General features: G+C 39.3%; 1 protein-coding gene across 3 annotated transcripts in view; it reads right to left on the bottom strand.

The window, feature by feature from the left end:
- Positions 1–14,777: 14,777 nt before the first annotated feature.
- MCPH1 (microcephalin 1) overlaps positions 14,778–27,010 on the bottom strand; it is a 130,533-nt gene continuing 118,300 nt past the window's right edge. For all 3 annotated transcript variants that reach the window (XM_083830809.1, XM_083830811.1, XM_083830812.1), the window contains 2 exons: positions 18,824–19,061; positions 14,778–15,036 (listed from right to left, as the gene is read on the bottom strand). In XM_083830809.1, the coding sequence (XP_083686935.1) occupies positions 14,981–15,036; positions 18,824–19,061 (294 nt within the window). In that variant the 3' untranslated portion in view covers positions 14,778–14,980. The remainder of the gene's footprint in view (positions 15,037–18,823; positions 19,062–27,010) is intronic.

Raw genomic sequence — 27,010 nt, 5'->3', positions numbered from 1 at the left:
TAACATTTCAGCTTGATTATTTAACTCCTTCCTAGCTCAGCTTACGTCCACATTCAGCTGCAGCTTGGAGCTTATCTAAAATAGTGTTAAGGCTTCTCCTTGAACCAAGCCCTTCCAGTGTATTACTTTGACTTGTAAATCGTGTGTTTGGCTTTTGGGCTCAGCATTTTGAGTTGAATACATTAGAGTGAACTGAATTATACCCCACAGAGATAGGGACATGCAAACGTAAAACCCTGCACGGAAGGGAGATGAATGAAATTGCTGTTTCAGGGCCATGGCTCATACTACGACTATTTAAATGAATGCTTACTAGTAAAGGAGTTCCACTTGAAAAACAAGACTGTAAGGAAAAAAAAAAAAAGCAAAACACAAAACTGGGCTAAGGAACATAAATGCTTACGGAGTACTTTGTGACAGGAAGAAAAAAGGTATACCAATTCTCTCTCTCTCACTGTAATTATTTATTTTTAAATTCACACAAATATCTGAGATTATCCCAGGTAACTGTAATGCTTGGTGCATTCTCAATGCTCTTTCCAAGGAGGGAGAAGTGTTATTTATCAAACTTTTGGTTATTTCTCCAGCTTTATTTGGGGCTTATGTTCCTACCATCAAAACAGCAGAACTGTTTCAGTGTTCTCCTGGCATAGGCATCTCAACGCTGATTCAGAATACCCTGAATGAGAGTACGAGCTGGCCACTACCTTTTCTTCCTGGCCAAGAGATTGGGCTTGTCTTTTATCATTAGCCATCAAACTATTGCTTCTCTTTTCTTACAGTTAAGCTTAATATAGATATAGCCTGTGATGAACAGAGTGCTTTAAGCAGACTGCGGAGTACTCAGTGGTCCGATTGCTTTTTCAGTGGATCAGCTGTAATACATACATATATATATATATTTATATGTTTCCATATTCTGGCTGCAATGCATCCAAGAAAAAAACATTCAGTCCCCTCCACAACGTGCAACTTCCAAATCCTTCAAAAATGTTCCGAGGGGGGGCTGTGCTGAGAGCTCTCTGATCCTATGCACAGTGAGATCTTCTCTGTTATACGGAGTTTTCTGCTATTTCAGCAACTTTTTATCTGGACCAACTAAAATTGAGTCAATGAAAAAAGAGGCATTTTTGAAGTGTTTGAGCATTTAAGTGGGTGCAGAGTTTCCACACCATGTAACAAATCAGTGAAAAGGCTGTGGTAGTAATACGCGTGGAAGCATTGGCTCTTTTTAAGGAATCAGCATCTTGGTTTGGTTGTAACACAGGCAATTTGCATTCATTTTGTATACAACGTTGCCATTGCATAGGTAGACATTTAAAACTAAAGCATCAAAAGAAAACAGGTTTGGATTTCTGGAGGCATCGCAGCTTGATTTTATCTATGCTGTAGACCATTTCACTGTGCTCTTAGTTGTCACACATTTTACACCTCACACTGTGGAGGTTCTCTGAGTTGCTGGAGTCCTATGGGGTTAGGACTTTCTCTTCTCATGCTCTCTGTTTACAGAAGTCATTGCCATCTAATATTAGGAACTCCACATCCCTGCCAGTTCCTAGGCCCAATTTAAAAATGTTTGTTTTGAATCTGGTCTTTCATTACTGCTCATCTAGATTTTTGTATACATGTAAGACAGGCACAAAATGCTCTCAGTAAGCTGCTCCGTAGTTTGGAAAGACATAATGGCATCTGGGATTTTCTTTTTTCACATGAACATTTTTCGGGGCCACTCAAAGTAAATGGTCTGTGTCTCTGACCTGAGCTGATCTGCTGATATAAACTTCCTAATTCTGTGTGTGTGTGTGTATGCCATTCCCTGTAGCTGCATCTTGCAAATATCTGTCTATTAGCATGATCTGCTGTCCCTGAGCAAATAATTTCTTATCATCTTTCATAGCATCTTGTTATCCTTCATAAATGCCATCATCGACTCCAAATATCTTCACCTCAAGGGTAGAATAGATTTTGGAGGTTTTAGACCATTTTTAGCGAAAGGACTGTAGGGAGCTAAGGCAAGATTTATTAGAAAAAATAAAAAAAAAAAAGGCAACGTGGAGGGAAGGAGGGACGGATGACAGACGTGCCATGGAGTCAAACTTCGCTTTTTCCCCCCGCAGCAGACAGAGGAGCCAGCAGAGGGCAGCGCCGCGCAGCGCAGGAGCGCGGAGGGGCGCGGAGGGGCGCGGAGGGCGCAGCCACCATGGGAAAGACCCCTTGGAGCTGGGGTCCCGTCCGCAGCCCTGGCACAGCGGCTGTGCCACTTTGGCTGGATGGTTTGGATCTGACAGGCGCCTCCGAGAGGCTGCTGAAGTCATGAGTAAAAATAAGTCGAAAGGACGTGTTCTGCTTCGGCGGTTAGCATGCCAAGCGCCGAACACACACGCACTTCAAGTAAATACAAATAAACCCTGACATCGCTTCTGAGGCTGGAGAACAACGAATTCCTTGCAAAAACAAACAAGCCCCAAAATACCCTTTACGGGCTAAGCGAGGAGACGAACCACAAATGGCCGGCTCGAGCGGCCTGTGGTGCGTGGTGAATATGAGCTCGTTAGAAAAGGAGCTTGACCCTTTCCTTGTGCAAAATTAATTGGAGAGCTGCTGTTAGTGACTTTGTTAGCTCTGTTTTGCTCAGCTCTCCTCATATACATATTTTCTGAGCTGTGATCTAGCATTATTCCCAGGGGCTCTCCAAGAAAGGAAGTGGAGAATGTTCTTTTCAAAAGCATGAAGTGGGAAAATGTTTAGAACTATTTATAGCTGCACTTAGGCTGTGGAAATCCCAGACATTATAAACTATTTATAGTTATTCTTTGGGTTAAAAGGGTGAAGCCAGAAATCTTATTGAAGAAGTCGCACATGCATTTTTACCCACTGGTTATATTAAATGGCAATTTCGAGCCCGGGTTGGGGCTAGGTGAGGTTTAGGGAGCAGCCAGAGACGAGCTTGAGGCTCTAGTATGGTGCAGGGCCAAGCAAACGTGTGCTTTGTGCTGTGAAAACAGGAAATGGCTCCCGCGCAGGGCCCTGCCGTGGCTGAGGCCTGCCGCTGAGCACCTGCCCGCCATGGCCGGTGCCAAAGGGTGTTGGGCCTTCCCTTTAGCTGTGGCCATTTACAGCAAGCTAGCATCGCCCACTGCCATGTGTTTTTTTGTACTGTTACTACATTAGAGCCACCATCTTGTCCCTTTGCATGTGCTGAATCTCTCGGTGCTTTAAATCCGTGGAGGGCTGTGCATGGGCCCTTCCCGATGAGCTCCCCATGGCACCAGCCGGCCATCACTGGCTGTGGTATTTTGCCATGAAGGCGACAAGTCTGGCTCCTTTCACCCGAACCCTGCAGCACGTTGGCGGCACGTCAAAAATAAATGCTCTCAAAAGCTTCTTGTGCTCTTGTCCAAATCCCAGATTGTCTGGAATAAGGGAACTTGCCATAACAATTCCAGATCCTTCAGAAAGATCTCTCTGTTGATCTGCTGACAGCTGAACATAATCAGCAGATGTAAGCTGACATCTAAACAGACATGTCCTGTGTGACCTGACAAAGACATTGAAAGGCAGCCTATTAGTCATATAAAAATGACATAGAAAATAACACTGTTAATGTAACTAAACATTTAAGTGGATGTTTTTAAACTAAAAGAGGGCAGATTTAGGTTAGATGTTAGGGGGAAATTCTTCACTCAGAGGGTGGTGAGGCACTGGCACAGGTTGCCCAGAGAAGCTGTGGATGCCCCCTCCTGGAAGTGCTCAAGGCCAGGCTGGATGGGGCTTTGGGCAACCTGGTCTGGTGGGAGGTGTCCCTGCCCATGGCAGGGGGCTTGGAACTAGGTGATCTTTAAACCCAAACTAGATGATCTTCCAACCCAAACCATTCTATGATTCTATGATTCTGTGGATCTCTGATTCTATGTTTTGGCTGCTGTAACCTGCAGAATGGCTAATTTGAAGTTGCAGTGTTGCGTGCTTTTCCACTGCTGTGCTTCACTGATAAAATTAGTGTTCAAAATCATGTCTGTTACTTTAAAAGTCCCTGAAAATGAACCTCATCAATTATTATTATTATTATCAAAAAAAAAAACGACTCTCAAAACTTCCAAAACTTTTTACTCTGCCTATAATCTTTCATTAGCATCACTCAAAAACAGGTTATTTCAAGCATTGAAAGTAGAATCTCTTAGTATCTTAACACTTCCTGTTCTTTGAATAGAGGATTAAAATGCCTTATTTAAAATAAGAGTTGTTGTGAACTGCTACATTTGGGCACAGGAATCAGACTGCCCTCAAAATTGAGGATGGATTTGGTTTTCAGTGTCTCAGACCGGTTCACTCAGAGAAATGACATAATGACCTGCAGTGTCCCAAAATCCAGCTGAAGGAGTTCACAGTTGTGAATCAGTTTGATTGACACTTGTCCTGTGTGGGACAGTCGTACTTGGTGGGTTTTGCTGTGATCGTTTTCTCTTTCAGAGAGTTGAATTGTAAAGGGCTTTACTAAACATTTCTACTACTATAGTGAAAAAAATAATGCCTTATGGCATTATTACTGCAATTTTACAAACTATAGCATTGTTACTGTTATTTTTCTTCTAAGCCAAAATATCCTGTGGTGAAAGCCTAATGCTAAATTTTGTGCAAGTGTCTTTAAGCCTTGTATTATTTGCAATTTGCCATGGTTTTAGGATCAACAAAGAGCTGCTGCATGGCGATGTCACTAACCAGGTAGGTGCTAACCTCTTAATTAAAGTGAGTTTTACCTTGCTAGTGCTCTCTTTGATCCTTCCAGCCCTTGGGACAAGCATATTTGCTTTGGGTGTCTAGATTGTCTTACAACCTTGTCTTAGCAAGAAAACAAAAGAATTAAAAGGCTGCAAATGAACCTGTGTTTTAATAGGCAGACGTACCAGATGGTTTCTTTTATTGGCAGTAATGCAGCCATTTACAGCCTTATTAGTAGCCATATGCATTATTACTCAAGTATTGTCTAAGACAATGATGTTTTAGATGTTTTTAAAGGGTATTTTCAGAGTTATTTCTCCGGACTACCAGACTGTTTTCCAGCAGCAGTGGGCTGACAGAGCCTGTGCTGATCCAGTTCTAACATTGGTTTTAACTCTATTAAGAAGACCACAGGCAATGGTCAAGGAAGAAGCAACCATGAGCCTCTCTGGTGCAGCAGAAATAAAGAGTGAAGAGAGGAAAATTACCTCTCTTGTTTCTTTTGGAAGTTGCTGTTTTGGAAAATTTAGCTGTCAGTCTTCAGATATCAGTCAGCTGAATCACGGACAATGGTAATGGGATGGAGTACATTGCTAAAGAAGCAGATATCAGAACTTGCCTTGAGTTGAAAAGGGACATTACTTCTAGGTACCCGTATTGATATTCTGCATAAAGAGTTTATAAAGTCTGTAAATATAGCTATATTCAGTAGCTCATTGTACAAGTTATCTCAATATCAAACCCAAAGCAAAGCAGTTTTACGTCACTGACTACCAGTAATAGCAACACAGAAGCAGAGGTGTTGAGTTTAAATGTCAGCCATGACCTGAAGCTCTCAGCATTTTCCCACACTTGATTTACACCATCCAGTTTTCCTGAGGGACCCCGTGTTCGTACTTTTCTTGTATGACTTGGGTCTGTACATTCATATGCAATTTTTTCTCTGCATTGGAAAGCAGTCTAAGAATATTTATGCTTTTTTACTATAAGGTAGCAATCATCTTAGTAAATCACTGGTTTTACAGAGTCCAGCTGCTAAGTTAGAATTGGAGAAAAGATAAGGCCACGGATGTGAGCAAATTATATTAACTATGAAGTGCTGAGCACTTCTTTCTGATCCACAAAGAGCAGGGATTTTTCTTACCTCAGTAACTGAAACTAATTCTGCCAAAAATACAAAAGCAAAAAGTTATCAACTTGAGATCAAGTGTGGCTCCAGATGTTTCTTGATTAAGCTCAAACATTTTTCTTTGAACACCATTTTTCATTAATTCTAGTATTATATCAGATAGAAGGAGTAGTATTAAGTAATAGATATTAAGCTTGATAGCTACTAAGATTATGGCTCCAGGAAAAAAAAAAAAAAGCACAATGTAATCAAGTACTGAATGATTCCTAGCCATTACTAGGGAGATTCATGTGTAAATAATTAAGAAGCAGTGTAGATGGGAATACTGTTTTTCCATTGTTGTTTCATTAGGTCTGATTTCTTGATCTTGAGTGCTGAATTATAGATTGTGTGGCAGCAGAAATTCAGGTGTAAGGAACACACTTCCAGTGAACAGCAACAAATCAAAATAGCACCCTGTAGGGATTTCGCAGCCAGACGCTTGTTAGCGGTGTTGCAAGGCTGCGCCGTGCCCAGCCCGCCGCTGCTCTACAGCTGGCAGCTCAGCACGGTGAGAGCGATGTGCTGCTTTCAGCTTTCCCTCGGACAGCTGTTCTTGCTGCAGCAGCTTGGACCATTTCTGACTACAGATGTAGAGATGGTTTGTGACTGTACTGAGAGTCCTTGTTAAGTAAGCAAGCTTTGCTAGTCGCTGTATGCCACAAAGAACAGCTGGAGGTATCTGCGCAGAGAGTTAGAGCAGGCAGAGCCGACTGCTTTCCTGGCGGATATATACCCACTTCATGGCCTCTGGTCTAAGAAGGGTGAAAGATTTGTGCTGAAGATATGGTTTCTCAACAGTGTAGGAAGGGGAAGGCACCTCTTATATGGTGCAGTCATGATAGGACCACACACGTAAGATTGCCAAGAGTATTTGGATGCTGATTTCCACCTCCAGGATTAGCAAGAGGATGGTTAGGCAGTGCAGTATTCGTAAGATTCAGCCTACACTATCTCAGGGCGTCAGTCACAAAGGAAGTCATAGCAGACTTGGGTGTCATAGGGTTCCTCAAACTGTGCCATAGCCACTGATGCAGCACACATCTTGTCTGCTCTCCTGACCAGACATGATGGTTCATCATCAGGAAGGCTGTTGTATCTCTGGGTATTGCAGGCCACTGCAGATCATCATACCCATCCCTTCTGACTAGTTTTGCAAGGTGCATTATATTTTGTATAACTGCTGCCTGGCTGGTATTATACAGAAAGGCCATCATGCACCTGGAATTGGTTCCATCAAGACTGAGGGATTCACCAGGCCATTTAGCAGTTGCCCAGCCTCCAACAGTTCTTAGCTCAGGTACTTCCTGAGCCAGATTATTTTGATTTGAATTTGTCTGTTTCCTTTTAAATCCATGAGGTCTTCTAACATCCACCTTTGGGTTACTTGTACCTTTAGCTATCTAACTGAGGCATGAGAGGAAGCTTTCAGAGATACACACCTCTCTTAATGAATGATATAATCTCCTGGAGAACTTCAGTTGGATATTCAGACAGCCTTTATTAGGAATCTTCCAGCTTCTGCTGACTTCATGTTCACATAGGCTTCTAACTTAGAAGCTCTGAATTGCATGCCAGGTATGAGTAACCTTCACAAAGGTATCTAGAGAACTGGAGACTTGGGTAGAAAGCCCAAGATGCAAGCCTGGGTAGATACAAGTCCATATATCCCATGAAATTTTTCTATCTTCTAAGTTCATGTGTGGCTCACCACTGCTACTCTAGGCATACAAGTGTTTTTGAATGGGAAGACAAGAGATCTGTTTCTGCAGCTCAGTGGCTCTGATACTGCTTAGGAGACTAGTGGCTAGAGCCTATTGGTATCAGTCTCTCATACAAAATTCTTGCTCACACATAGTAGACAAAATACCACTACTAATAACAGAAAGGAAAAAAAGGGGGGGGGGGGAGAGAAGACTATACAATGTAAGGGAAAAGTGAGTCTCAAGTTGGATCGTTCTCTAAATCCAGATTCTTTCACTTGCATCTTCATGCCCTCTAATCACTTTTACATGGGTCATCCAAATATGTTCAACATCCCTGCTCTTATAAAGGACATTCTTCTCTTCGTCAAGTAGGATACTGAATGTAGCTGGGAATAAAATAACAGTGTTGATTCCCAGACTAGAGAACTCTGCTTTTAGCGTCAATTTTTTATTCAAGCCTGTGTTGCCTGGGCAATGTCAGGGAAAATATAAATTCTCTTCTGTAGGAGGAAATGCTCTGCCTCCAAACTTCTGAAATGCTTATCTTTGTGTACAGCTGAAATATGATGAAGCATGTGTCCAAAAAAGTGTATTCCCAAGTCAGCATTTCAAGTGGGTGTGAATTTCAAGCTATTCAGAAATATTCAGTCATCGGCGGGGGGAGGAGGAACACCAGATTTCTTTAAGTGCGCATTAAAAGTGGCAGAGTGACCAGCCAGGCTCTTCACAGAGGTCAAGTATCTGCAAGCTTTTAACACTGTTGCCAAGTGTCTTGATTTTCCTCTGAAGTAACACATTAGGCTGTAATCAGAGCAGGTTCATAATTGTGCCTTTCTTAAAACTAAAACCTTTACCCCTCAAAAACCCTGCGTTTGGTCAACTTAACATATAAACAGTAACAATGCAGAATTTTGGATGTTGCTTTCGTTAGCCACATTGATGGAAGAGGTTTACCCATATTTGCTGCACAGAACATTTACAATCATATCATCTTTCTGTACTGCATATATACAATTAATCATGGCTTTAAAGCTTCTCTCTGGATCCCAGGGACTACTTAGCAGAACTCCTGACTGACTTCTGGTTCTTGAGTGAGCGAGCTGGCATGCTTCCCTCCTGAGCTGAAAATCCACAAAGTGCTTTTCCCTTTACCTCTCCCCGTACCTGTAACCAAGTCAACAACTAAAAAATGATCTAAAGGAAAAACAGCCCTACCCAAGTCTAAAAAAGTCTGAAAATTAATCTAAGGTTTAAGCATATTATGTATTGCATATGGTCTGAGTCTACAAGGCCTTTCTGGGATAACGTTACAATATTTGCTATTTGCTGGAAGTAGGCATAGGGTTGTGCAAAGTACATAGTCTGTGTCTTAATACAATGGGAATCTCTTCTGTTATGACTCTTCTTCCATTTTCATGGCAAAGCAGAGTCTGATGGTCCCAGGCACTTGTCCACTCCCAAACACATCAATGAGCTTGAGAGCTTCATCAGGGAATGCGCAAAGCAGACGGATGAACCAGAGGGCTGGGGCAGCATAAGACCAATTAAATACATCAAATATACTATTCTTAGCCCATCAGAAGCTCAGGGTATAGCTTTGTGCCTGCCTGGGTGCTTGGAGGTGCTTTACCACTACCTGTGGTAAAGAAGTGGAGAGCTCTCAAGTAGGACATGGAGAGGATGAAGAACTGCGGAGTGGACTTCTACGGTAACTTGTAGAAGGGAAGACTGAAAACAGAAGTATGAAGTAGTTATTAACACACACGAGATTCAATGCTTAAGACTTCAGTGAAACAAAACCGAGAATCAAGAAGTAGTTAGATGTCAGAGGTGGTAGGGAGTGGGGGACTAAAGTGATGGAGCTTGGAAAAGTCAGCAAGTTTTTTTTTGATGAACCGGAAGAATGAAACAAGTAGAGACTAAAATGGCAAAGATGGCAAAGAACAGAAAACTGCACAAATAATCTTAGGAAAAGGAGTTTGGTGGATGAGAGGACCTGATACTACAAGTGTCGACTGAAGGAAAGAAAACAGCGGTCAAGATGAAAACTCTAACTCTGGGCTTGGGTGGCAGTTCTGGCAGAAAGGAAAGGGAAGAAAGGACACATCTCGATGTCTCCATTAAAACCAATGTGCCTGGCTTTGGACAGGAGGGTCAAATCAGACAGACTATGTTTTATGAACTTGATTGGCACAACACTATGAAATCTGTAGGCACTATACAAGAAATAGTTATTTTAGAAGAATATGAAGGGGGAAAAGATGACATCTAGTCACTCTATAATACAAAAGTTGTGCCTCTCTTTGATTTGAGTTTTCCTCTGCAGACAGTGCTTCACTGCCTAGCAGCAAGGTCTGTGATAGCCTTACCAAGGAAGTTTTCCCATTTGACAAGTCCTTTTTTTTCCTTATTCACACTGTGCTCCAGGCTGCATTCTTTTGATTTTTTTTCTGTTGAAATATCCTGCATTGTAATTTACATATGGGCCCATCTCTGTAACAATTCTTAATAAAAAGCCATCTTCTTCTACAACTTTGAAAGTCTATTTCTTTAATTATCCAAAGTTTTGAAAAAGCGGAGCCTTAAAAGACACCCATGTATGGCAGAAAGCATCTCCTCACTGGTGAGTTTCCAAGTCTCAGCTTGGGTTGTTTGGCCTGTGTTTAAAAGATCATGTCACAGTGACAGCATTGTGCAACTACCTCCCTCTACACACTCCTCCCTACAGACCTAGTTTTCATCCATCTCTTAAAAGCCATAAAAGTTCCATGAAATCTGCCATGAAGAAGGAAAATACAGCCCCCAAACCTGTCTGGACCAGCAGTAGCAATACCTTTGCCACCTCATTCAAGAGGAACATGAAAGATGTTCTGGGCACTGATAAATCTCCTTGGGAAATTAACTCCACCGGACAATTCTGTCTCTGGCGATAGCTCAGGTGCTTTCCAGGCACCAGAAGCTACGACTCAAACAACACGGGGAATGGAAGAAGTCATGTGAAGGTTCAGTTCTCACGACCTCAGGAGCCCCAGTGGTGAGGAAGGTGTGGACCCGCGGGGAGGCTGGGCGGGCTCCATCTCCTGCAATACACCACAGGCCTCTGAAGACCCCTCTGAGGGATGCTGACTCAGGCAGCCCAAAGAAACTGGCAGCCCTATGCTGCGTCTGGCTGCTACCTATCAGCACCTCAGCCCTCTGCTGGAGTTTGAGCTGCTCCGTGATGCTTAGAGGCTTGTTTCACATCTGTATCAACTGGGGAAAAACTGTGCCTTGCCAAGTCTGAGCAAAAGCTCTTAGCAGACACCTGTGCTGATAACCTAAGCACCAGCTGTTATTTATTTACTACTGACAGTTTTAAACCATCTTCCTGTGAGCTGCTGCATGATGCTGAAGTGAAGGTGATGCTCTTCCCAAGCCCACCATTTGGTCATATCGTGCAAAGAGCTAATTCTGAAAAACACCAATAAAAGGAGATCAGAAATAAAACTCTGCTTAATGCAATAAGACTGCAGTCATTTGGGTTTCTGCTATTAGATCTGTCATTAAAGAAGTCAGACTGCTGGCACAGATGCAGAGTTTTTCATGCTTTCCAGTTTTTGGTCTGTACAAATATTCCATTTTTATTATTATTATTATTATTATTTTTTTTTTTCCAAGGCCGTGAGTTGCTCTTGAGGAAAAAAATCAGTTTAATCAGCTTTCTAGATAATGTTTCTGGGATACCTCCATCTTATGCTTGAAGAAGTGATAGAAGAACAGCTCCACCCAGCCACAGCTCCTGCTTAGAAATACTCATTACAAACACCTTTGCAGTTTTAGGAACTCTACAGTCCCTAAGTTGATTATAGGCTTCCCGAAAAAAAAAAAAAGTGAGCGCTAACAACTTCCTAGTGCTGAATATGCTGATAACACTTTACCACATAATGCAGTCATGCCTAAATTCTAAATTATCTTGCAGATATCTTATAGTGAAGCTATAAACAGAATTTTAAGTGATGCAATAGGTTTTACTGGTTATTTTTATTTAAAAAGTAACAACCTCCAAAGAGTTGTCCATGCATGAGTCAGGAAAATATCCAGAAACATAAAAGATTGCAGTTTAGCAATCTGTAGTTTAGTAACCAATACCAGATGGCTCATATACTGGGATCACTGTGAATATTTAGAGACCTTTTTACTCACTAGATCATACAGATCATAAACACAGTTGCTGTCTAAAACTGAGTGCAAAAAAAAACAAACCAAAAACAGAGAAAGGGGAAAAAAAGAGATGTATAATTCACCCACATTAAAAATTTACAGCAGTCTTGCTTTCAAACACATCCTTGCCTATTTTACATTATTAGTCACTGTGACAATACAGAAACTGTTTTAGATCCTAGTTTGTTTTTAAGGATATACTGTTTGAACAAGACACCAATTCTGCTGCCATTATTTAGTTGACACGGTCTAAGAAACACATTATCCAACGTCATGCCTGCGTTTGTCCTAAGTACTTCTGCACTTGCCAATGTGAGTGTCCAGTAAATTATGGGAAGTGTGGTAAAAACTCTTTTTATCTATGGAAAGTGAAGAAGGGGAGGGGTAGTGGTGGTCTGTGCTATCATCTGTATCAGCAATGCAAGTGGAATGAGTTAAAATAGGACCTGTGCTGGGAGTTAAACTACTTTTAGGAATGAACTCAGCCAGCGTGAATCTCAGGAAGGAATAATACTTATTTTGGCTTTTCTACGTATTTTTGGTTTAAACAGATTCCTAATCAAATTAAGCTAACTTAGAAAAATCTTTGATTATAGTTACGTGATTTTGCTGGAGACATCACTGAGCTGGGCTACAGGGGCCCTCTGAGAAGGAGAGACAGCAACTAAGTCGTTTTCACAAGTGAATGGCAAAAACATTCATGCAGGATAAAAAAGCTAAGGTTAAGAGAATCTCTCCTCCACATGAAAGCCTGACATTAAAAAAAAAATAAAATAAAAGTGGGGGGGAGATTTAAAAAGAAAGTTTCCTGCTAAGGTGAGCATGATGCCATTTAGGACAGCAGTGTGCAGCAGTTTGTATATGGCAGAACCTCAGTGAAGCATGGTGAAAGCATGGAAAGACTCCCGACTATAAAAAATGAAATAGTATTTAATTTTGATGCCTGTACAACATGCTAATCTCTGGATTTAATTCTAATCACTCCTGTATTTGCAATGTCCTCTTACCAAACAGCAGTCAGTATGGATGTACAGCACTCCTCTTACCAACAACGGGAGACCAAAATCAGGCATTTAATTTCCTGCTGGCTGCATTAACCTGCTGCTGTACATAGTACAGAAGATTTTTCAAGACCAGCCAGCAGACATAGGGATTTCTATCAAACCACATCATTTAAGCTAAAATTATCTCAATTGATGGATTGCTTTACCTGAAACATTTCAATTAAAACAAAAAGTATATTGGGCTTTTCACTGTCAAGTCTGTTACATGTGTGACTAATAAAGACCAACAAGTTGATCCAAGAATTTGCAATTTAAATAGTCGAGATTCATCTTAAGAAGATTTATGAGAAAACGGATTTGGAATGTTACATTGCATAAATTAACAGTGACAGATTTCTATGTGTAGTGCTCTTAGAAAATGACTACAAAATAAACTAGGAGGTCGTAATATTCAAGGTTAAGCAATATAATTCAAACAAATTATTCTATTATTTACTGGGAACCGTATGTTCACATGTCACAACTTATTTAAGTATTTCTATTTTGGTCTATAAGACCAGGCAACTACTTTCTTAATAAAAGGGCTCATAAGGGTGAAGAGTGGTACCATGTTATCACTGCTCTGCAGTAATTAGGTGAATAGTTTCAATTTTAAACAGCCAGATTTGTAGAGAGACCTGATTACCAATTTTTGTATGATACATATAGGTAAGATGCTGTTAAAAATGTGCATGTCAGAAAACTAAGCAAGCAAAATACTTCAATTAATTATATTTTCTCTTGTATATATATAACAAAGCTATATAGCACTCAGATCTCATCTTTTCAAATTAGAGCTGCTCATTAGTTCTGAAAATGATGTGTCTGATTTTCCATAAAATAATCACAATTTGGAGCTTTCCCATGAAGAAGCATGTTACGCATTTTACAGAGCAACTATGCAAATGCAATTTGTGCCTGAAGAAGCCTGCCACACAGACATTGCTGAACTTTTTCTGAAGGAAAAAAATTTGAATACTCCTCAAGTTTAAAGAAATTGTGCATCCAAATCCCTTAAAAAGACCAAGAAGTAATAACAGTGCAAAAGAATGGCATCGTTTATAAGTTATTGAACTTCGATTGTTCCATAATATTTGTTTGAAATTGCTATTTTTTGTACAGAATTTCCATTGTTTGGCAGTACTCAGGGGCGCATAGAGTTTGGAAGGTGTGAGGTATAAGCTGCTGTTAAGTTACTGGGTAATACTTTATCCTCTATGATGATAATATATTATTTTGATGGGCCCTGCAAATATGTAAAGGAGGTTGTGCATTTATAGCCAAATATTTCACAACATAATTTATATCCAAATATTTGTACCTGCTAAAAACAAAAACACAGATTGAAGAAGATTTTAACATTTAAAATATTTGCGTACATTTTTCAAACATGCCTAAAGGATTTATTGAAGAGTTCCATTTTCAAGAGATTTGAGTGCATGAATGAATGATGTGCTGCCTTAATTCATTTGACTCGGGATCAGTAGCTGTTCATGGTTTCAGACTAGATGTAAGACATTTGAAGGCATCTGAACATAATTAATGAGTTAGAATTACTTTTGAAAAATGAATGTAGAAGTTTACAAGTTTACATTGGGATGTGTGAGTTAAGGACGATAAACCACCTTATCCTTTTACCAAAACAAACTTATTTAGCAGTGGTCAAGAAGATATGGCAACATGGGCCTCCAGCTGTCCACATGGGTGCTCAGAATAGAGGAACCTACAGAACCCATGCACTGGTGGCACAGCTCCTGCTAACTACACCAAAGTTAGCTCGGGCACAGTCACCCACACTGCACGGACAGCTTTTAACTGCACTAAAACAGAATCAAATTCACTCTGAGATTGGAAAGCATCTTTCTACTTCCACCCAGAACATAACAATTCACTCAACTTTTAGGTCCAAAGGTCTTCAACAAATAAATAGAAGCACAATGATTTTATTTGGGAAGAACTTTATTATTAAAAAAATAATCACAAGATAAACATTTATATAAGTAATAAAAATGTAGAAAACATTTCACCGTATTTAATAAATATGTAACTTGCATTCTCTTAGAAATTTTATTCACAGCTTAGTTTGTTGTTGAAGACAAACCAGGCTTGGTTCCTTGCAGCCATATGGAAGCTCTTGAGTTAGCTCACAGCTGAAAAATGTAGTTTTCCATAGGACATATTGTATGCTGAGTGACTGAATCTAAAAGAAATAAAAAGGCAGGATTATTTAAGATCATGTGCACAAGAAACAGATTATAAGGCAGCAATGTACTTCAGAGCAGTCCAGTGGAGCTGAGAAAACAGAGAGAGAAAGACCCTAAAACAAATACAAACAGTCAGATGATAATATTGGAAACACCTACCATTTATTTAAGTTTAAAAAACAGTGCTATATTATATACCTATAGGTTTTTTTTTTTTTTTTTTTTTTAGGTCAACACTAAGCAAGTTAACTGGCATTTTGTACTAACAGCAGATAACCACAAACTGGATTACAACAGTGAAGTGTCAAAGATTAGACAAACTTCAGATTTGACTTAATTATTTGATTATGATGGCAATTTGTAGGGACAGACAGCCACTGTTTTAATGTTCCTGAGAGAGGGGCTAAGCTTCAAAGACCTGTACCCATTAAGGTACCATATAGAAACACTTCTTTTTTCCAAATTCTGCTGATTCATCATTTCAAATCTGTTAGCTGGTGTTTCTATAACCATACCACATCAGCAAGACATAGCAACAGAAAAGGCACCAACAGAATGCAAAAGAAATTTGAGAAATTTGTAAAAGCACACAGAATTCAGAGCCTCTATGTAATGTGTGAGACTATGCAGCCAGATACACAGCTCCACCGATTCACTGATGGGCTGAGCTTGGTCAATCCAGCTCCATGTAGTTTAGGAGATGCTGGATTAGGGTGAGGCAGGCATCCATGGGACCAGTAGAAGTCAGCTGTGCCACAAGAGAGATCACATGCCAGAGCACTCTTGAAGGAGTTTCACGCAGTGGTACTTGGCTGAATATGTACAAGACAAAATTAACAATTACAGAGTCATAGGACCAAAGAATGGTATAAGTTGGAATTGACTTTAAATGTCATCTGGTTCCAAGCCCCCTGCCACAGGCAGGGACACCTCCCACCAGACCAGCTTGCCCAAAGCCCCATCCAGCCTGGCCTTGAGCACCTCCAGGGATGGGGCACCCACAGCTTCTCTGGGCAACCTGTTCCAGTGCCTCACAGCCTCATAGTGAACAATATCTTCCTAATATCTAATGTAAATCTACCCTTTTTATTTTAAAACTGTTACTTCTTGTCCTATCACTGCACTCCCTGACAGAGTCCCTCCCCAGCTTTCCTGTAGGCCCCCTTTAGGTACTGCAAGGCCGCTGTAAGGTCTCCCTGGAGCCTTCTCTTCTCCAGGCTGAACAACCCCAGCTCCCTCAGCCTGTCTTCATAGGAGAGGTGCTCCAGCCCCTTGATCATCTTTGTGGTCCTTCTCACAACTCGTTCTAATACATCCACGTCCTTCTTGTGCTGGGGGCCCCAGAGCTGAATGCAGCACTCCAAGCAGGGTCTCACGCGAGCAGAGTAGAGGGGGAGAATCACCTCAGTCACCCTGCTGGCCATGCTTCTTTTGATGCAGCCTAGGATACGGTTGGCTTTCTGGGTTGCAAGTGCATGTTGCCAGCTCACGTCGAACTTCTTCTCAAGCAACACCCCCAGGTCCTTCTCCTCAGGGCTGCTCTCAATCCATTCTCCACCCAGCCTGTGTTTGTGCTTGGGATTGCCCCGGCCCAGATGCAGGACCTTGCACTGGGCCTTGTTGAACCTCATGAGGTTCACACAGGCCCACCTCTCAAGCCTGTCCAGGTCCCTCTGGATGGCATCCCTTCCCTCCAGCGTGTTGACCACGACACATAGCTTGGTGTCATCAGCAAACTTGGTGTCATCAGCTGACGGTGCAATTGATCCCACTGTCCACATGACCAACAAAGTTGTTAAATAGCATCAGTTCCAATACTGACTCCTGAGGGACACTACCCATTACCGATCTCCACCTGGACATTGAGACGTTTACCGCAACTCTTTGAGTGTGACCATCCAGCCAATTCCTAACCCACCGAGAGGTTCATCCATCAAATCCATGTCTCTCCAGTTTAGAGACAAGGATAGCATTGGAACAGTGTCAAATACTTTGCACAAGTCCAGGCAGATGATGTCAGTTGCTTCCCCTATCCACCAATGCTGTCACCCTGTTGTAGGAGGCCACCAGATTTGTCAGGCATAATTTGCTCTTAGGGAAGCCATGTTGCTTGTCACCAATCACATCCTTATTTTCCATGTGCCTTAACAGTTTTCAAGGGGATCTGCTCCATGATCTTGCCAGGCACAGAGGTGAGACTGACTGGCCTGTATTTCCCCAGGTCTTCCTTTTTTCCCATTTTAAAAATGGGGTTATCTTTCCCCTCTTTCAGACAGTGGGAACTTCACCTGACTGCCACAACTTCTCAAATATGATGGATAGTGGCTTAGCAAATTCATCTGTGAGTTCCCTCAGGACCCACAGATGCATTTCATCAGGTCCCATGGACTTGTGCACCTTCAGGTTCTTTAGATGGTCTTGAACCTGATCTTCTCCTACAGTTCTTCGTTCTCCCAGTCCCCATCTTTGTCTTCTGCAACTTAGGAGGTATAACTAGAGCACTTGCTAGTGAAGACTGAGGCAAAAAAGTCATTGAGTACTTCAGCCTTCTCCATTTTCTGGATAACCAGGTCTTCCATTTCCTTACGGAGGGGGCACACTTTTTCCTCAGTCTTCCTTTTATTTATTATGTAACAGAAGGAGATGGGTATTAGGAGATTGGTATTAAATTGCACATACTGTAAAATGCCAGTCTTGATTATTACAGTTGTCCACCTGAAATTAACCACTGAAATATTATGAGAAACTTTTATGTTTAATTTACTATATAATATTTTTAGTCTTGTGCAAACCTCTGGTATGCTCACCAAGTCACTATTTTTGGCCACGTTTGGTCTTTAAAGTCTTCTTCAAAGCTAGAGAAAGGCACAGAGAAAGCTAGAGAAAGGCACACGTAGAAAAACGATGCCTTCTCCTTGTGCATCTCTTTCAACTCTTCACAATTTTATCTTCAGGTATCAAGTAACACTTGCATTTAGACAAGTATTCTCTTATGGCTCACTTTACATTTCTCCTTTTGAGTTATTTTCTTTCAGGTTTAAGTCATTATGATCTGATAGCATTAACAGTCAAGAGATTAGGACTTACTTATGTAGTCTCATATAACATCAATTTGTGTTGTACAGTTACTGCCAGAGTTTGAGTGGGGTACTATCTAGAGGAGTTTGACATAAAATTTTATTTTACATCTGAATCCCTGCAATGAGATAACCTTTAGAACTGTGATGGAATAATGGAAAAGTAATGGACTAATAGCTCTTAGGAAACTAACAGAAGATTTTAAATATAAACTTTTTCCAAGTGGAAATCAGTGACTGCAGAAAACTGTCAGATGTATAACATATAATTCAGGACAGATTATCAGAGAGTGCCTGTTACTGCATTTCAGTAGTGCTATGCCAGTTTATACCAGTTAAAAATCTTTCTTATTGTGTCTTAATAAATTGACAAACATTTCTTTTTTAAAAAGAAATTATCCTGTGGGATTTTCCCATAATCTAGTTTGTTCTAAATGAGAAAATCATATACAAGTTTGAAAAAAATATATATTTTTAAATTAAATTTGTTCTTCATAAAATTAAAAAGGTGAGTAGTCAGATCATCACAAAGAAGCCTTAGTTTTTAACAGAACGTCCTCATCACAGAGACAACCTTACTGAAAACATAACTGTAACAGTCTGTTCCATCTCCTTCTCCATAACCTCAGTTTAGTAAACAATTTATAGTCCAGTTTTGAATACATATTCCATAATATTTTATATGGGTTGAAGTATAGTGTCTTACCTAATATCCATTTTTCTGATAAACATTTTATTTCCTGGTACTTCTTTCCTGGGTATTTTCCTATGCAGATTTTTGCCTGACGTAAGGCTTTACATACTTTTCCTCCTGACAGCTGTATAAGTTCAATCAGATTTTTGCAGGGCGGCTGACTGGTGGGAGATACAAACATTACAGGCTGGTTTGAAAAGAGATTCTGCTGGTAGTTTCCTGTTGATAGGTGACGCTGAAGTCTGCAGATCTGTATGTGAGGAAACAAAGAAATTGATAAACGTTGTGGTATATTTCCACTCAGAGTAAAACTAATCATTCTTTTCATTAATTCAGGAAAAAAGAATGAGAGAACATGAATACAAACTTTACTTTTCATGTCTATCAGAAACTCTTGGGTAAAATATACAATGAATTTTCTGTATTTTATTGTTTTATTTTTTTTGATATAGAAACTAAAATTACCATATATGATACACTTGATTGATATAATTCCAAAACCAGAGCTGAGACTCTTAAGTCATAGGCCAGGTGGCTTACCTGTAAGACCTCTTAAAGCTCTTGACAGAATTATCTTTCACCATAATCCTACATTCTTATAACAGTGCCATTACATAGACATTGTAAAGGATTTTCTAAATAATTAGAGTATTTTGGCAGAAATACAAACGGTGAAAGCCTTTACAATATATAGTGTTCATCAGTTTGTATCTGGGGGCTTTACAAATATATCTAATTGACAGTTTGAATGAATTTGTAACCTCTTTACCTCTCCTGTCTTCCTGTACCAACTGCATTTTCTGTGAGATACATGAAGTGACATAAATGTAACAGAACTCACAGAAAACTGACTGTTTTGTGTAAACACTTCTGTCTACACAAAAGCAAAAAAGGAAGTCCTCTGTGAATATAGTGTAGCCTCTAATGCTATCCAATAAAAACCTTGATTTATATGGGGCAAATTTTCTTATCTGTATATATCAGATGGGACAGTGGTTCAGCAATTAAAACCATTTCCTGTAGGTATACTGTGCATGAAAGCAGTGCACAGAACAAGTGTACAACCCATGGTAAGCAATATAAAGTTTTAATACTAAAATAAATGAAGAACGAAGCCCAAAATTCTTAAAAGTGAGATTGCCATTGACCTGCCAAATTAATGTATTTAACATTTATGAGTCTGTATCCCTTGACAAAATTCAGAAAATATATAACGGTCTAGGAGTAAGATGAGAACAAAAGTAAAGGTTTAATGTTATGTGATGCTCGGATTTTTTCATACAGATGAGCAACATAAGCACCTTATATAGCAAAAAGGACACTGTATATATCTGGTTTACATAAAAGGGCTGAACTGCAGTCAGTGAAGAGGTGTAACCAGTAGCTGAAGAAATTACTTGTTGAGTGGATTCCTTCCTCCAGTGCTGGCACAAAAGTACTGTGAAACCACAGGCACTTAAGATGTTAATGCAATAGTAGATGTGCTTTGCAGATGTGCAGCCAAAAGAGTCTTCACCTGGTTTACAAGGTCTTATAAAGCCAAATACTTCCATGGAGTCTTCGCAGATTCTCAGATGAAAGTCAAAGTACGTTGCCTTAGCACTTATGACCAATTAGGCAGGTCACCAGTGAAGCGTGAAGCCCGTGCTTCATAGCTCGGGTCATTTCTGTGCCACTGTCTTGCGTGCCGTTCTTGGACAAGTCAATCCAAACTTGAATTCTGAGCTCTCCTCCACCAATACCGAATTCAGCTTTCTGTTCTTGTTAATTCCTTGGCTGCTCTCTTGAGAATAAAACTAAACTGATTCTTTGTATTCTGAATTCAGCAAGTTATAAAGACAGTGACTGCTACGGATGAACCAGGCCAAAAAAACCTGAAGCACAACCCAAAAATATAGCCTGTATTTTCTTCTCCTTTGTGAACTTAGATTTATGAACGACATGGCACATAATCTTGTCTCATGGAAGCCAAACAGCTTCTAAATAATTTTGTCGAGCACAGCGTCGAAGCAGAGTTACATTGCAGAATTCAGAGGACCCCAGCTCAGTTCAGAGAAAGAGCGTTAACTCTTGGCCAGACAAATGATCACAGGCAGAGAATTGTTCAACATTCATGCAGTGACCACGTCTGATTGCAATTGCTGTACATATGTTGGCACGTGATACTTTACACATGTGCAGATCTGTTTTTGGACTTTGTATGTACCACCTTTCTCCATCTGAGCAGAATGCTCCTCTAGAAACATCTGGATGCTGGGCATCTTGATGTCGTGAAATACCGAAAACTATGCACTGTACAGTTTTAACATATGGTATCAGATTTAGAATTTGGCAGGAGCATCACTGGCCAATGGGCCTTGTGAGCCTTTGAGGCCATGATCAGTGGATCAGTCCCATCAAATGGGACTAGCTCAGGCACATAAAACACTTTGCAATCTCCAAGTGGTGTCTATGGAGCAGTTTCATGATTTTAGTATTACTGGGACAGCAGTCATTCATTTTTATCATTAAAAATATGTGTGGTCATGAAACTACAGAACTGCTTGTGTTAAGCATGGTCAATGAATTAAAGAACAAATTATAGTCAAGTAAAAATAGTAGTCCCTTCACATCAATCTCAGAAAAGCTTCATGACAGATACAATGTGATAAGAGAAGATCTCTGAAATTGTTTATTTGGATGAATCAGCTGCAATGAATGGAGGAAAGACAATTAGCATGAGACTTTAATGTTTGTTTACCTAAAACGAATCAGGTTTAAGTCATGGAGACAGATGTTACATTGTTTTTGTCAACCTGGAACTCCACATTTTTAAAGACAAAAATGATTAGTTATGAGAAGCTGTTATCTTCAAAATGCAACAGGACTTGTTTTAGACAGAAGACAAAATATAATTGTTGCCGTCCTGCTATTTCACATATTTTAGAGAATATGATTGAAAAGAGCAGTGTTCCCACTTCCTCAACCATTTTCCCTGAAAGCATTTCCTTGCTTCCACCACAATGAAAACTATGGTAGGTCTTCATATAGGAAGAACTTCTGGATTAAGTTAATAATAAATGCAAATACATACACAGCTAACCAACAAATCAAGAAATTCAAAATTTGAGCACCCAACACTTGCCTCAGCTACTGCTCACAAACAGCTTGATTTATTCTCCATGTTTAGTGTACGTTAAAGGAACCCAGGACAGTGAAATTCAGACATGCGATAGAGATTATGTTCTTCAGCTTCCATTACAATTCCAGCTGTGTGTATTACCAACTCATTCGCCAAGAGGATGAAGTAGGAATACAATACAGCCCTGATATATCAGTAAAGGACAGCTTCGGCACGGAACTTCACATTCACTTTTCCTTCACCTGAACCACCACTGCAGCTGTGCTTATATTTGCTCAAGCACGCAGGATCTCCACACACATCCTCCAGCCAGGGAAAAGCAGTAGCATTCATGTTCAGAGCTCATGGAGCATTTTGGAAGGTTAGCTTTGCTTTCTGGGCCACTAACCTGAAAAATATGGGACTCGCCAGTTGTTGCAGAGGCAGCTAGCCGACCACACACTGCTGGGCTGTGGGATTAAACAGTGCAATCTAGCTCCTACACCGAATTGACTCAGCTGCCTTTGCAACATCAAAGAGTTCACGGCACTCCAGGAGCGCTACCAGCCCTTTGAAACCATACTGATTTTGGGTAAGCGGTGAAAAAAAAATAAATAATTCCTCAGAAGAGACCAAGCCTGGGAAAACTTCACGCCCCCCAAAATAATTATTTCCACAAATTGTGTATATATTAGTTGGTAGTTATAGTTACAGACGTGTCAGTCTGTACTACAACAGACAGCACCACTGCCTGCTATGCTATCAGACACTGACACCAATTTTTCTTTCTGATCAGATGTATTAGCAATGATCAGAAAAACAGAATCTCATAGAAGAGAATCTCACAGAATCTCATATTTACTCTTTTTGTTAAAATCTTGAGTATTAGGAGTCTCGTTCTTTCACTAACTGGATGAATGGCAGGACAATACCTATTATATGTACGCGTGTCTCAAAAATGTACCATTAATGTACGTTTGTTGAACTTACTTACATTTTGAAAGGAAAAATTGCTCTTGAGACAAATAAAACTTATGGAGAATGTAAAATAAAAACTACAACTTTTCTTCATTATAAAAAAGAAATACATTTCACCGACTCTCCTCTCTCCTATGACTGGACACAAACCAAAAGTGCATGTATTAAAACAAAACAAAACAAAACAAAACAAAACAAAAAACTTTGTAACTTTGCCTAGAACTTTATGAAAATAGCTCTTGCTGGGTGGGGTGCGGGAACAAACACAAAACCCCATAAAAGTCCAAGGATTTGATCTTTGTATGATGCTCAGGAAATAGCCATCAAGTTCCACAAAGGTATTATCTATTTGTTAAGTCAGGACCCAAATCTCATCAGCAAGAGAAGATGAGCAGAAGACAGCAAAAGAGGGGAAAAATATGTGATTGTGTGCTTGCTTTTGCTGGGTGAAATGCTGGAAGTAATGGAGTCAAATTTGATTTATATTTTTTATAATACATCAATCTGTTCCCCCCCCTCCCCCTTTTCTTTGTTTTGTTTTAGTTCTATGTGAAAAAGTTAAGCTCAAGAACAAGAAGGAATGGCACACAGTTCATCATCAAGTGAATCATAACTTCAAGGTTTTAAGAAAACATTCAATTGGATAAGAGTTAAAATAAACTTGCCTTCAAATGTTAGTTTAAGTTACACATAAGAAAGAGTAATTTGTTTTCAGTAATAAATTATTTTTACTTTGTGAATTATGTATGTACTTCTCCTAAGGTATATCTGATATCTGAACGGATACCTGAATTCAAGTAATAGAAAATGCAAGGAAACTAATCCTTCTGGATGTACTTGGACATTTTTCAGCAATTACACTGCTAACATCCTATGAACAGCACATGATTTTCGGTGTACTTTCAGAAAATAGCACATGAAGAAATTTTCAGTCTAAAATGCTCTTAGAGTAATAATACTTCACATAAATTAAATGGAATATATGGTTCTGAATTATTACAATTAAGAGAAACTATTTGTAGGCTAGAATTCAAATGTGAATAATCTGTAATAATTATACATATCTCAAAAATTGTCATGTATTACACAATAAAAATAAGCATTATGGTAAATCTTTATTCTTAATTTCTGCTATTCAACAGAGATAAAAAAATCCACTAAAATAATCTTTAAATTTATTTTGTTATTACTACCTAACATATATAGGATCAGAAACCTTAGCAATACCTATTTGAAAAAGGTTTTTTTTTTAATATTTACTGAATTTATGAAAAGCTATATATTACATACTGATTAACGTTACTAGCAAAAATAATAGACATTTTATCAAATGCAAGCAGAAGACAAAATTGCAGACGTAAGACTGTGAGTTTTATAGCTTATAACTATCAAAAGAGAAAGTATTATTTCATTTGAAGTTGTTGAGAAATTACTTATTTCCATGAAGGAGAAAAGAATCTGACCATTGGATTAGTTCACCATTCTGATAAATGGTGAACTATACTAAATGCCATAAAACAAAATTGCTATAACAAAATGTCCAGCCTTTATAGTTTGATAATCTACAACTTTAACAAAAGAGGCACATAAAATAGTATATCCATTTAGTATAGTTGATTGATGTTGCTGGGGAAATCTGAAGCTCTACTATATTAATATTCATATGATTTCAATACAGATAAATGTATGGGCCAAGTGACATCTGTGTTTCCAGTTTTTGTAATTTGTACAAAGACCTTGGGAAGAACACACTCAAAGCTACAGCACCGTTAGGAAACGTTACACTTGCATGGTTACATGCATTTTCAGACAGTCCGTCATTTCGTAAAAATTTAAAAGGAAAACACATATGTGGAACCCCATGTACATTTAAAGATCAAGGGCTCACATACATACACAAAAGTGAAGCATCAGCCTGCTTCTGATAAAGAGGGGTGTATTGCAGCGTGCAGACTTCTGAAAGTCCTGTTATCCTGCAGTGAGGAATTTGCAGAATCTGCAGGACCCTACCGGGATCAAGGAAGTTTGTGTTAACAATGCAGTAGCTCTCCTGCAGGACAAAGAAGAAACGCTCTTTTTCATCTTTCAAAATATCAGGTTTATTAGAAGAATGGAAACAACTAACCAAAACAGAAACTCTATTTTTGTAGGAAGAATGTGTGGCATACATACGTTTTCTACTTCAATTAAGAGCTCACCATTTTAGTTTTATTTCCTTGTGATTTACTTTAGCAGTTTGCTGGTTTTTTTTAAATAAAATTGACAATTTTAAAATTCAAATATTAATTAAAATCTCTAATTAAAAATTACACTGAAATGCTGTACTAGATAAATAAATTGGTACTCTCCCTTATAAAAGAGCATGTTAAGAGCTGGAAACAACTACACTCAGCAAGATGTTTCACACAGAAATAGATCTTTGGCTCTGAAAAGTCTTTTTCAAATCAATGGCACTTCACATAGATGCAGGACCCCAGCTGGATCAAGCCACACTATCACACTAGTGTCTCAGTAGCACCAATAACCTTATTCTGCAGTTTAGCACAAAATGCATTTATCGTTGATAGAGCTGCTTTTCATCCTCAGAGCAAAACTCAATTTGCAGCATTCATACAAATTATTTCCAAGTAGTGCATGCATGTTTCTCAATCTTGATTGAAACAACTTTTCCACGGGATAGTGATATCTTTTGGCTAAAACAGAAGCTCTCTATCTGTCAAATTTGAGAAGCATAAGCCTTCAGCCAGACAGAAGTGAGAACTCGCTTCTTGAATGCTCATTCAAGCTACCTCAGCATCCCAGCACATGCACGCAGCCTGGGACGATGCACAGGCAGGCTCCGTACACGTCTGTGCAGTAGAAGTTGCACTGAGCCCAGAGCTAGAAGCAGAGGGAGAAACTTCTAAAAGATAGGGCGGAAAATTTGCTCCAGAAAAAAAGAAACTTTCTACGTCTGCTCTTGAAAAAGAAAAAGGAAAGTAAAAGAAGATAAATGACATACTGTAAAGACCCATATTATCTGGAAACTTCTTCAAAACACAGTTTCTTCCCCTCCTCTGCATAGTCCTTCATGTAAGTGTTTCCTGGCCAAGATGTGGGTGAAGGGAAGAAAGCTAGAAACCAGACAATTTAGCTAATACTGTTTCTTTCCACTATGTGTTGGCAGACAACCTTGCTTCTCTCAAACCCCATAGACTGATAAGAAAAGTTAATTTCACCAATTTATTCTCTGAAAGACTGAGTCTCACTGGGAATACTGTATGAAAACGTTTGGCAAATAAATCTACTGTTTGGCGGACATTCAAAATTATACTGGAAGATGTTTTGAACCATTTTTTCCGGCAGAGCAAATTTTTGCAGGAAAAAAGATAACAAATTCACTTATTTTTAGTTTAATTTCCTTGTTTTCCAAAGCTAGAACTATTTTTAAATGCTATGTAATATCAACATTTTCAGCTATAGATTAATAAAAAACAAATCATGGCAAAACAATAAGTCTTTTCCCTGTTAAGTATGACATCTAATTAAGGAGCTGTATTTCCAATACACATCACTTAAAAACACTCTGTTAAGACTGTTAAGATGTGGTTATTTTACTGCGACTGTCTTCAACTTCAAAAACATTCAGAATTGAATACATTTGCACTCAGTTTCAACACAAAATAATTCTTTTTGAAATTAAAAAATCCTCTAATTACAGACTAGCTAAAGAAAGAAGGATTTTTTTCTGGATTAGAAAATGTTCACAACTTGTTTCAGGAATGCCTCAAGAACTTGTCCACCTTAACTGCTGTCTAATTTCAAGAGATTGAAACTCAGCTGACCATCAGGCAGTAATGAGATTGCAAACTGCAATTGCAAATTTATGTCAAAATTCTGCGTATAATTACTATTTATAATTGGGTGTTTTTTTACTCACATGAATATAAATAAAGCAGCACTGTTCCACGTATCCCTCTGAAGTGGTATACCAGTGTGCGACATACAACTCTATGCCACACATCATTGGCATACCACTAGCTTACATAGACTACAAGTGACAAGCCCCCAGGAATCCCCATAAAATTCAAAGACAGAAATTCTCAACCTCCATGCACAATCTATTCCAACGCTTATCTCCT

The sequence above is a fragment of the Anser anser genome, assembly GCF_964211835.1.
Source record: "Anser anser genome assembly, chromosome: 3".
NCBI lineage: Eukaryota > Metazoa > Chordata > Aves > Anseriformes > Anatidae > Anser > Anser anser.
Note: the sequence above shows the minus strand (reverse complement) of the source record. Positions and strands in the feature narration are given on the sequence as shown.